The sequence below is a fragment of the Lissotriton helveticus genome, chromosome 7, assembly GCF_964261635.1.
Source record: "Lissotriton helveticus chromosome 7, aLisHel1.1, whole genome shotgun sequence".
Lineage (NCBI taxonomy): Eukaryota > Metazoa > Chordata > Amphibia > Caudata > Salamandridae > Lissotriton > Lissotriton helveticus.
This window is the reverse complement of record NC_136068.1, coordinates 173345578-173358677: the sequence shown is the minus strand read 5'-3', so window position 1 is coordinate 173358677 and position 13100 is coordinate 173345578. Positions and strand designations below refer to the sequence as shown.

At 41.0% G+C, this 13100-nt stretch overlaps 1 protein-coding gene across 4 annotated transcripts in view; it reads right to left on the bottom strand.

Annotated features, from left to right (window-relative positions):
• Positions 1-13100, bottom strand: part of ZMYND8 (zinc finger MYND-type containing 8) — a 432560-nt gene that overhangs the window by 222158 nt on the left and 197302 nt on the right. For all 4 annotated transcript variants that reach the window (XM_078651871.1, XM_078651872.1, XM_078651873.1 and 1 more), the window contains one exon: positions 909-964. In XM_078651871.1, the coding sequence (XP_078507997.1) occupies positions 909-964 (56 nt within the window). The remainder of the gene's footprint in view (positions 1-908; positions 965-13100) is intronic.

Sequence of the window (13100 nt, the reverse complement as noted above, 5' to 3'; positions counted from 1 at the left end):
TTGGGCGCCTCTGTTATAGTCTCTGGGATGTTAGTGAAGACAGGGTCTAGTATATGTCCAGCAGAGTGGGTAGCGTCCTGGATCAGAGGGTAGAGTTGTAGGGCTGACAGGTCGGCCAGAAGGTTTTTAATGATGGAGTCTTGGTTCCGGTCGAAATGGAGATTAAGGTCTCCTAGTATGGTGAAGTTGGCCGAGCCCACCACAAGAGAGTTCGCCACTTCATATCCCAGACTTAGGGAAATATACATTCAATAACCCTTTATATATACCCAGTCAAGTTCATCTGAACTGATAACACCTGGAGGACCAACATCTGCAATAAAGCATGTGTTAGATCAGCACAGATACTACCAATCTCAACTACAAAATACATGGATTTTTCTGCATTATCACTCATTAATCAGACAAATCAGATTATTCTCAGTTCTCAAAAGCTCACAAGAAGATTATTTGGAGAGCTAACCGCAATGCAACACATCATACCGCTATACCCCTGGATATTACAAGCATAACTCTGCTGAATTACTGTAATGCATACCCATACGGAAAAACTCAACAACTAAGCTCCTCCACTAACATTACTTAGAACAGAAAATCTGTTTCGGCACCAAATCAGATGATCTTTAAATGAACCACAAGTCAAAGCAACTGGAACACAGAACATAGGATATTGACTACACTACATTTCAGAAACACTAAACCAATTTTTTATTTCATAATGGTCCACAAGGCTCTGTACTTTCTATGGAAGGACGAGAGGAAATATTATTATTACAGAAACTAGGCAACAAGAATCGTCATTACTTTTAAAAGTACGAAAACTTATATAGTGCTTCACCATTCACACTATGTCTGGCTTTGAATAAAAAATAAAAAATGCATTCTAGATAACGGATGTTAATACTTACCTCATGTTCACATATTTTGATTAGAACCTTTGCTGTTTGTGTCAATTTGTGGTTTCCTGAAGAAACACCAAGTAAGTAAATTAGTAACTTGGACTTAATATTCAGTTCTACATTTTAAGATTACTCAAAGGTAATATAAATCGCCTAGGTCTTCCAGTGCTCTGACACACCTAGCTAATGCCAGTTCATTAACAACCAACGAAACTGTTCACATCAATGTTGGTTTATCGACCATGTGCTCAAACAACTGAGATATGGTGTACTATCTACAAATATATATTCATAATTAGAAACATGAATTTTAGATATGATAATTTAAGGAGGTCAACATATAAATGTAGATTAATAATTTGCATTTATTTTTGTATTCAAACATTTACAGGGTTCCTAATATGAGACTACACGTTGTCTTATCCACCTCTCGAGTACTTTCCAGACTACCAAAATAGAGACCAGGATAATAAACCAAACACCACCAAACACAGAATAGAAAAATTATCAAATAGCAACAAATACAAATTTACAATCAATATAAACAACATTTTCCAAACCAATATAACAGGAAACCTATAAAAAGTTAATTTAGATTTTATGTACACTGTGGCCCACACATTTAAAAACAAGCATTGGCCTAGCCAATAGGTCTTGCCTTTGGGACCTTATAAGTGTTTAGCCATGCAACAATGGATGTTGTTGCACCAAGGGTATTGTGCTGAATAACTAAACACTTATAAGGTCTCAAAGGCGAGACCGATTAGCTATGCCAATGCTTTCTTTTTTTAAACTTTCAACCACACCTTAGGTATAACTTCTCATTCTCTTTTAGACGAATTGCATTAAGTTGCTTTTTAACACATACTCATTTTTATGCTTGAATTACTCGGAAAATATAGATCACTATTTTGGTGAAGACATTTGCTTATGGTTTCATAAAATTCTCTTCCCACGTTCAGCTGGAATAATGTTTTTTGATTTCTGTAATACCAGGACAACAATAACAAGGCAAAATGACACTGACAAGCATTTTATTGGCTTCACTATATTTTATTGCATGTTTGTATGGAATTATTTAAATTTGTCTTATACTATAAAATAATGTGTTAGTCTAATTAGGTGGATGAAAACAAACCAAGACGCCAGCACCCAGAATTCATTCTATTATTCCAGGGCAGGGAACGTGGAAAATGGCAAGTGGGAGTACATGAAAAGGGGGCGGTGGGGGGGGTTTCAAGTGGGGGGGCCTCGGGTTTGGAAGAAGAAAACAAATGGAGTGCCTTACACTGCATGGAAGAGGGGGGCGCGCATCAAATGCATTGGGTGGCGAGTATGAGGGGGACCCTGGTTGTCATGGGCTCTCTTCAGAAGAAATTTGTATTTTCCCCAATGCAATCTCTGCAGTAGCCTTCCTCTCCTTGTTAGAAAGCCTATAACAGATCTCCCTTTTTCACCTGAGTGTAACCTGACAGTGTGCCCACAACCCAATTTCAGTTTAGTGTTGGGAACACTTTCCCTTTTCTTTCTTTATATTGCTTTTTAATTCTGTAACAAAGAGTCTCTTAAAACAGTCCTAATGTGGAAGCAACCTTGAAAACCTCTAGTAATTACTTCAGGTAAAGCAAAAATTCCATCAGTAGACCTTAGACAAATACTAGTTCAGGCAAGGACACTGCTGATACACTTAAAATTATGCTGACAGTTTAAAAGTAGATCCCCATTGTTTTAATAGAGTTGGATCTACACTTAATGCCCACCAGCTACCAAGTGCATTTAAATCCACAGCATCTGCATAGTCAAACTGCCAAAAAAAACTAAATGCTTAATCTTTTGTCATTTTAAAAATCCTTGTTGAGCTTATAAAAGGTTACTGCTTACCTTTTTTTAAGTGTCTCGCTATAGAGATCAAACTCTCATGTATAAATAACAGGAGGGCGCACTTGGAGTAGTACAGAATTCTTCTAGCTTTTAGAACAATAATGGATAGTTCTTTCTCACAAGAGGGATGTTTGCCAGACGTTACCTTTTTTGATTCCATGTGTGCCCACTACTAAAAATAATATTTGCAAAGCAGACTATCACTCCTTTTGAATTTTGTCGAGAAATAACGGACTTTAATTGCAACTCAATTGTAGACAGGAGGGCACAAGTCCTAAAGAAAATAGTGGGGGGGGACTTATAAACAATTCTCAGTGGGAAGTGACGTCATGCCCTCTTTATCTTCTTGACTTAAAAGGCAGAGGGCCTATTTTTTAAAAACAACAAATTTGAATACTCACAAAGAAAGTTTTTTGTTGCACTTTGTATAAATAACATTTTTTTCACAGATTGTGTAACTAGGCTTGAAAATGAATAAAAGTGGCAATATATTTAAATAGACATGTAACATGGCAATTACATTCTTAAACTGCTTTTAGTAAGTAAGCTAAATGTGCCGGGTGTATTTTCTTAAACACTAAACTCATCCAATGGTGAGCATAAGAACAACTAGGCTACAACCATCTGGATGCCCGCACAGAAGACACAGAAGCTGAAAGACACTGTAAGTGAAAGCTACAGCGACCACGAGGGGTAGTGATCTGTGGGCGCACACGGCAGTGTATGGAACAACTTTTACAATAGTTCATGCAAAGAGAACCCCTGGAGCCGGCAAGAAAGTGAAAGCTACAGCGACCCAAAGCAGGCAAATGTAAACAAGCACGCACGGCCACGCTAATTACAAACCGATGACTCCTGCGCTCCACTGCTCTCTCCCGCAAGGTGGATGCCGCCACACGCACGAGTGTGAGGAAAAGTGCAGACCGATTTCTAAAGGTCATCTCCTAAAGCAGCGCGCGCTGCGCTAGGCTCGACCTAATAACATAGCTATATTTTTCCAGTCTGATGTTAGCCCAGACCATTTAAGTTTACTAACATTTTATACATACTTAAAAGGGCTTTCAGCCAGCCCTCTTTATCCATTGGGCATTTTGTGTAATTTATATTTTTCTTCTGCACACTACAGCATACAACAAGGGGCAATTGGTCACCCAATTCAACCACTGGCTAATTTCACATTTCTGCGTTTTCACAAGGAAAGCATCAACACACAAATGGTCTGATTACGAGTTTGGTGGTGTGGGAGCGGACTGCCATGCCAGCTTCCCGCTTCCACACCAACAATCCCTTGGTTGCCAGATTATGAGTTTCCTCGTGTCTGGTGGGCTGTTTTTGGTGATGGTGCCTCTGAAAATGGGCACCGCAATGGTAACTCCATAAACAGTTCCTGCATGGCATGGACTATAAAGTCCACCATGCAGGAACTGGGGTGAATGCACACAGGGGCAACAGCCTTTTGTTTCAGGACTGCCAGCCTTTTCATGAAGGAAAGACCTCCATGACACTGCTGTCGCTCCTGAAACTCGTAATATGCATGGCGGTGCTGCAGCAGCAGCACCACCAGCATATTACTTAGCCCGAAACCGCAGCACCATCGCCTTTCCCTGGTGGCTGCTGCAGTGCAATGGTAGTCCGACCCCCAAAGTTGTGATTGGATAGTCGGAAAGCCAGTGCGGCAGCGGCTGGACCGCCACCACCGCGCCCCCACAAGTTTGGCAGTCCTCAGACCCATCATTTGGCCCAAAGTGGTTCCCTTAAAGCTAGACAAGGTTATGGAAATATGTGCTTTTTTGGGAACAAAAAAATCATTATGGTTTTAGGCCCAAAACAAGTGTTTTGTAAAAGTGATGATAAAAACTAACAAGCTGGCAGACAGGGTCGAACATACTGGCTTTGCCAAAGCTTGAATTAAAGGATAGGGCAAGGATCTGTAGATGTAGTAGTCATCAGCTGTATCAAATCGGTGCCTGTCTTATGAAATAAATGAAAGGAAATCTTTCAGAGAAGACTACAAAGGCGAGATTACTGGAAAAATAGGCAATGTTGCCCATTTGTAATCTATATTGTCAATAATAAGCACTTCCAAGACTACTAACATGTTTACAGTACGTAATAGTTAGCCCCTCCACAAATGCCAGCATCTTGAGATTTAACAACAATGGATCTTCAGCTGTCCTTATGGATGTTGGATCCTCCGACTCCAGTGATAATCAAAACTGCCAATACTGTGCAAAAATGCCAATTTATTTCAGCTTAATTTTGGTATTATTAACTTTAAATAAAAAAAGAAGAATATTATAACAACTAAAACTCTATACAGCCTCACTCCTCTTACATCAACTGAAGCAGTACATTTCCACATTTTAAATCACAAACATCAGGGGCAGAACTTTCACATCGATATTAAGTACAATTTGGGATGAATTTACTGTTAGATCATACTTTTTGCACCCTACACAGGTGGGAAGGTCCACTGAACAACTCTTGTGCTTTAAGAATCGATTTTCAGTGTTCATCAGACACTCCTTGATCATAAACCTCAAAGTGTCTTCTATCCCTATATAAATATGATGCATACACAATAAAACTCTTATTATTTAATTTGGAAACTAGTCTGGCGAAGGTATAATTTTAATGTAGATCCATGTGCCTCCTTTAAAATATTTAATCAATTAATCCACATTTTCATCTCAACCGGTTGGATTTTCTACAATTAATTTTCTAGCAGTTCACAGCTATACAGTGGTATACTCATGATTTTCAATATACTCGTGATTTGTAAATCATAACTCTGCAACAACATATATATGGTTCTATAACTCATGGCTACATCCTAATTGGAGAAAGCCCCTTCACCGCTTTTAATGTACCTGTGACTTGGTCAGCTAGTTATTTGAATGACATTTCATGTAAACATCACCCAACCAGATACTAACAACTCAGTACTATCTCTAGTGGCTTTCCATCTAACTTCCATATGGATTTCCTTTTTGTTTTCCTTCATCTAGATAGCAATCTTTAGTTTTCCGTAGAGTAATCTTTAATTTGATTTGTAACATAAACTTAACTGGGGTGGGTGTAGGAAGCTGGCTCTGTATATACTATGCCTAAGTAAGGTATAGTATGCACATAGTCTAGTGGATCCTCAAAGGCTTACAGAGGTAAAAGTACTGTACTCTCTATTTGTGGTAGTGTGGGCGGGCAGTAAGGCTTTATCTGAGGGTAGTGTTAAGCATTTATAGTATACACTCAGGCAAGAAATGATTTTACACACACAAAGACTGAGCTCTGACCAATTGTTTTGTATAAAAAACACTTTTTTGTGGTATTTAGGTTTAGAACATACATTTCGGGGCGTTTCAGGTAGGTATAGATTGGGACCAATGGGTCGCTTCCTTGGGGTGGGTACACCCCCTATTATGCCACCCTCCGGGTGGGAGAAGGGGAATAAGCCTCACTCTGGTTGGCTGGGTCCCCCCCATCTTCAAGATGGTGGGGACTGAGAGATATGCTTCGCCGTGCCTCCCCCACCTGAGGGGTGGGGTTTGCAAAGGTGAGCACACTTCTCCTCCTATCTTGGTTTTCCTGCCGATTCGCTTTCCCAAAGTGGGGGTGAGATATGGTGGGGGCCAGTTGCTGGGAGCAGCAAATGGCTGAGTCAGCTCATAAAAGGTGGCATGCCTTTGAAGCTTCCCCTTTGTGGACCCTGCCCATCCTGGGGGAGGAGGCTTGCCACCTATGCCCAGGATGTGCTTTGTTTCCCAGAGAGCGGGAGGCTCTTGACCCAGGGGTCCTAAAACATGTCTGGGGGTGGCAGCTGGCGAGCAGCCACTGAGCCAGGACACTAGTGTTAGGTCGTTTTTAATGGGGCATCTCTAAGATGCCCTCTGAGTGCATTTGGCATTAAATCCCACACTGGCATCAATGTGGGTTTAATGTGCTAAAAAGTTTGATATCAAACTTCCCAGATTTCAGTAAATCCATTATAGTGCTGTGGAGTTCGTAATGACAATTTCCCAGACCATGTACTCTTTATGGCTTTTACTGCATTTACAATGTCTAAGAATGGACTTAGATTCAGTAGGGGTACAATGCTGAAGCAACTGTACCCTCACCAGTGGTGTAGTGCACCCATCTCAAGGGGTGTCTTACCTATACCATGGCAGTGGGTTGTAGGCATGGCACACAGGGATGTGTGTCATGTTGACTCTTCACTTTTCTCTGCAACAAAACACACAGCTTGTAATGACAGTGTGTGTGTGTTAAAGTAAAGGACCTCTAAGGGTGGCACAATATGTGCTGCAGCCCATAGAGGCCTTCCCTGGTCACAGTGCCCTTGGTACTCATGGTACCTTTTACAAGGGACTTCCATGTGACCAGAGAGGTGCCAATTTGGGGGTACAAAAGTACCGTTTTAGGAAAAGAACATAGGCCACGGGTACCTGGTTGGCAGGAACCCACGGCACACTTAGTCAAAGAGCATCAACATCAGGCAAAAAGTGGGGGGCAACCATGCAAAAAGGGGCACTTTCCCATAGTGTGCTACAGGCCTACTGCAGTTCAGTTAAACAGTACAGTACAATCTGCATAATATAGGATTTGCATAGGCTCTTGAAGCAATTAAGGTGGAAAATACTTTGCCTGCTGGAGCGTTTTCAGGTATGAAATAAATAGCAATGGCGCTAGTATACAATACCTGCCTCAACCCATTGGATGTGTAATTTTGCGACAATAATCAACTTTCCCCCTACTTGGACTCCTTTCAATGAATCTTTATGCAGTTTAATTATTAATGATTATGCAGGAACACCACACGCCTGCACCCAACTCCACAATATTTTTATGTTTATTAAATCAAAAGCTAAGGCTAGATATAGATATAGATATATAGATATATATATATATATATATATATATATACACACACACATAAACACTCTTAATATCGGACATCCAACCATCATGAAGTGTTCCCGTCTAAACATAAGTTAATATTTGATGAGCATACCTTCTTTCCCATACAATCTTTTAAGCTACCTGATAGATGTTAAGCAAAACATTTTCCTGAGATATCCAACAGTGTGATCAGCATAGAAGTTCCAGGCTGAGTCTTATCAGCTTTCTTGTAGATCGATAATCTCATACACCACTCCCTGAATGCAAAACAGAGGAGTTATTTCATAACTATATTTAAGAGAGGGTGTTGAAACAACGCTCAGACGTTCGGTAGTAGTTTTAAAAAATTTGCAGGTACGCCATTAGATCCCTGAGTCCCAGACATCATGATTCATTTATTAAGTAACAATCCACTTCCTGACAGAGGAACAAGTCTACATTCCCCAAAAGAGTTGTTTATTAAAGATTGCTACCAACAATTAACTCGGGATTGCTCAGGTTTAAGGGAACTACATCTGCACCACTTCATATGGATTTATACATTTCAGTTCAATACCAAGTATAATCTTTTTTAGGCACTGGAAGACCTGCGATTCTTTTATTAGTCTACACACCATTTGTAATGAATTTCCGAAAAAATTAGAGTTTTCCCCTTTTAACCATAATCACTTTGGGCCAATATCAGTCTCTTGATTTAAATGTATTTGTTTTTAGTACCCTTTAGTATTGCCCCTTGTGTCCTTTAATAATAAGGTCGCTGCTTGCCTTTCTGGAAATTGAGAGCTTCACAAATTGAGCAGCTCCCTCAATTTTTTGATATCACTATTTTTTGCACTACTGCATTTGGTTTTAGTTTAATTCCTTTTCTCGTTTGTTCACAAATATATTAATTCACTAGTAAAAACATTACACAAAGGTATACTTTTAGTTTGGTCTTTTGTATAAAAATGTTGAGCCATTCTGGACCATTGCATTGTATTTCTTAATCGCTAGTTCACCTGCACCAACATTGAAAACATATTCATTTTTCGGTAAGTTAATCGATGGCCACTGCCCCCTAGTTCTCCATTTTTCATTAACAGAACCTGTGTGAAAAACAAAATAAGATACTGCTGCATACTCAATTAACTAGGAAAAATAACCATTGCTAAATGTATTATGCTAAGGCTGATCACTGTGCATCTTCAATTCACCATAACAATGTTAAATATTTTCAAAAGATTATCTAAAGATTTCCATGCTTATCTACCAAAGCCTTATTCTAAACTTGCTTAGGGATTGCAAGTAATTGTTTATAACCATTCACAAATTAATCGTCTAGGTTTTTTTTTAGACTACTTGTGTTAAAATTACCTAATACTAGAATTAATAAAAAATTTAAATCCTTCTCAATTTTGTCCAATGGCTTCTTTAAAGAGTGCAAATAGTCATCGTCATCATTCATTCTTTATTTGGCTAGTTGTTAGCCATTAAAGCACATCAAATATACAAAAATATAGATACAAATTGCAAGACAATTATACGATCATACAATTGATGGCAAGAGTATAAGCCGCAGAAAAGCATGAACTGCAAAGTGCTTTGTTTGCAAGTCTTGTCACATGGGCAGGTTGGAAGAGTAAAAAACATTTAACCCTGTCCTGTGAATGCCACTAAAAAAATGGGATCTTATGAAAACACAGGTAGGTAAAATAGAAGCGGTATTCGGTGTAAAAAACATTTTGAAGATAAAACTCAAAGCCAGATTTCTGCTTAATAAGGGCATAGTAAATTCCGGACTACAGCTATCCAAAATATAGCACACAGCTTTTCATTCCCCTCTGAAAAAAAGGGTCTCTAACTGAATTTTAGAGTGTACATCTATGGTCCCCAGGTTGGAATACAGCTTGGAGAAACCTAGTGAATTTAATGTATGTGTCATTTAATATAACCAGGGAATATCGAAGGCGTTTTTTGCGCTAAAGTCAATCCAACAAAATCTGCCTTGAGAAGGAAAATGCTACTTACCAGTATGCATCTGTTCTTGGCATGTAGAGCTGCAGGGTTACACACAGTGCTTAGATCGCCACCTAGTGTTGGGCCCGGATGTTTGCAGTTGTTTTTGTCCTGAAAAGTCTTTGGAAGTCACGAGATAGGATACTCCTGCTTTGGACAATAGTGCGCATGGGCATCGGCTCCATCCTTAGATTGTTTTTCGCCAGCAGGGAAATGATGGAGTTTTGTAAGAAACAGGAAGGATGCTCATGTAAGCTGTATCTAATTAAGATAATACTGGAACAGATAAAGGTAGCCGGGGAGGCGGATGGGCGTGTGTTACTCTGCAGCTCTACATGCCAAGAACAGATGCATACTGGTAAGTAGCATTTTCCGTTCGAGGCCTATGAGCTGCAGATTACACACTGTGCATAGATTGTATAGCAGTACCCACTCTTAGCGACTACCACCGGTATCTGTTGCAGTAGTTTGAAACTGTGTTTTGAGTACAGCCTGGCCCCAGTAGCTTGTTGGTTAGTTTGAACATCTATACAATAGTGTTTTGTGAATGTGTGCGGTGTAGACCATGTAGCTGCTTTGCAGATGTCATCTAAGGGAATGTTCCCTAAAAATGCCACTGAAGCCCCTATCTTTCTAGTAGAATGGGCTTTAGGAGGAACAGATAACGTACGATTAGCTTTGTGGTAGCAAATCTGTATACATTTGACAATCCACCTAGCTATCCCAGATTTTGATATGGGGTTTCCTTTGTGTGGTGGAGAGAAAGACACAAAAAGTTGTTTAGTTTTAAGAAAGGGTTGTGTTCTTTCAATGTAGTAAAGCAATGCTCTTTTGACATGTAAGGTACGAAGAGCTCTTTCGGCGACTGTCTGTTGCTGAGAGAAGAATACCGGCAGCTCTACAGATTGATTGAGATGGAAGAGCGAACTGACTTTTGGAAGTTATTTAGGATTGGTACGGAGAACAGCCTTATTATGATGCATTTTCAGAAAAGGTTCTTGAATGGTCAATGCTTGTAGCTCACTAACTCTTCTTAGAGAAGTAATAGCTACTAGGAAAGCAACTTTCCAAGTTAAGAATTGCAGTTCACATTTATGTAAAGGTTCAAAGGGAGGTCCCATTAACCGTGTGAGAACAATATTTAATTTCCACACAGGTGAAGGTGGTGCTCTGGGAGGAATTATTCTTTTGAGGCCCTCCGTAAAAGCCTTTCTGGAGGGGACTCTAAAAAGTGATAGATATTGTCTATTTTGTAGGTATGCTGAAATGGCAGCAAGATGCAGTCTAATAGATGTGTACGCTAAGTTACATCTTTGGAGGTGCAGTAAGTATCCTATGATGTGTTGAATAGACTCATCTAGAGGATTGATGTTGTTGTTATGGCAGTATATTACAAAACGTTTCTACTTGGCTGCATAACATGCCCCAGTGGTGGGACGTCTAGCTTCTTTAATAACGTTCATACAGTCAGGAGGAAGGTTAAGATAATTGAACTCTAGGACCTAAGGAGCCAGATCGCTAGGTTGAGCTGAGCTGGGTCCGGGTGTCTGATCTCTCCATGGTTCTGTGTTAGGTAGTGTGGAGACAGGTATGGCTTCTGGTGTGGTCCCACAGAAAGTTGCAGCAGTGTGGTGTACCATGGTTGTCTGGCCCAAGTTGGAGCAACTAGAATGAGAGTGAGGGAAAGTTGCTGAAGTTTGCGCACCACTAGTGGAAGCAGTGGGAGAGGTGGAAAAGCGTACGCACATTTGCCGGACCAGTTCATCCATATCGCATTGCCTTTGGATAGCGGGTGTGGATACCAGGCGACAAAGCTTGGGCATTTGGCGTTTTCGTGGGTGGCGAAGAGGTCTATCTGAGGTTGTCCCCACATCTGAAAGAACGGTTGAAGAACTCGTGCATCTGTTGTGTCTGACAACTTAACAGATCGGCTTAGGTGTTTTGTACCTCTGGAACATGTTGGGCTAAGAGGAAGATGTTTAGAGGTGTAGCCCATCTCCATATCTGCTGCGTTAACAGAGAGAGTTGCAGAGAGTGTGTCCCTCCTTGTTTGTTTATGTAGTACATGGCTGTCATGTTGTCTGTGCGGACTAAGACAGTTTTGCCCGATATGTGCCTTTGGAATGCTTTTAGGGCTAGAAAAATGGCTAGTAACTCCAGGTGGTTGATGTGGAGTAACTTTTGTTGCGGTGTCCAACTACCCTGCATGGTGTGCTGCAGGAGGTGGGCTCCCAAGCCGGAAAGCAATGCGTCTGCTGTTATGACTATTTGAGGAACTGGCTCTAGGAACGGTTGACCCTTTGAAAGGTTTTTTGTGTTCACCATTGCAAAGAGCGGTGAGTTTGACCATCTACCAACACTAGGTCTGTTAATTGACCTTGAGCCTGGTTCCATTGTTGTGCTAAGCACTCCTGAAGAGGACGCATCTGTAGTCTTGCATGAGGCACTATGAACATGCCAGATGCCATCATCCCTATGAGTTGCATGAACACTCGAGCTGGAAGAGAGTGTTGCAGTTGGAATTTGGTTTGAAGAGCTTGCATATTTGTTATCCTGGCAGGAGAGGGATAAGCTAGCGCTGTTGAGGTGTTTATTGTGGCACCGAGATATTGTTTACGTGGGAGGTTGGACTTGGTGTGGTTTACTGTGAAACCCAAGTTGTGGAGTAATTGGATGGTGGTGTGAGTGTGTTGTACACACTGACTGTATGAGATGGCGTTTATGAGCCAGTCGTCAAGATATGGGAAGACGTGAATGTGCTGTCTTCTTAAGTGTGCTGCTGCTACTGCTAGGCTCTTGGTAAACACTCTTGGTGCTTGTAGGAAGGTGGATATCTGACTATGGTTACCCCCAACTTTTAGCCTAGTGTTCGACTGGTTTTCGATTTAGTTGGCCTGGGATCCTGCAAATCAGGGCCCCAGGCTATCTGCTCTCACTGAAAAATGGACTGCATGTACTTTAGGTACATCTCCAATTGGATATTGGATCACCTTTGTGAGCCCCTGTATAGTGTACCATAGGTACCCAGGGCATAGGAGCATCCAAGGCCTACCAGGGGCTGCAGCATGTATTATGCCACCCCTGGCTGGCCATCCAAACTGACAACTGGCCGATCACTCAGCTGGGGCAAGGTCGTGTAATCACCCCTTGCTTATTTTCTGGGGAAGAGGGCTTGGGCACGGAATACGACAGCAGCGAACTCAGGGCATAGTGGGATGTATCATTCAGTATCAGCTCCCAGGGGTAGTTCCGGTTTCTGTGTTAGGGTAATGGGAGTAAAGGAAAAGCGGATACAGGAATTCTTTGATGGCCGGACATGGTTATAAATACATGAAGTACACGCGCATGTCACATTTTGGTTTCTTGCCGCCCGACCCCCGGGTTGTGGGCTAAATGGCTGTGTAATATGACTTTTAATGTATCATCGAT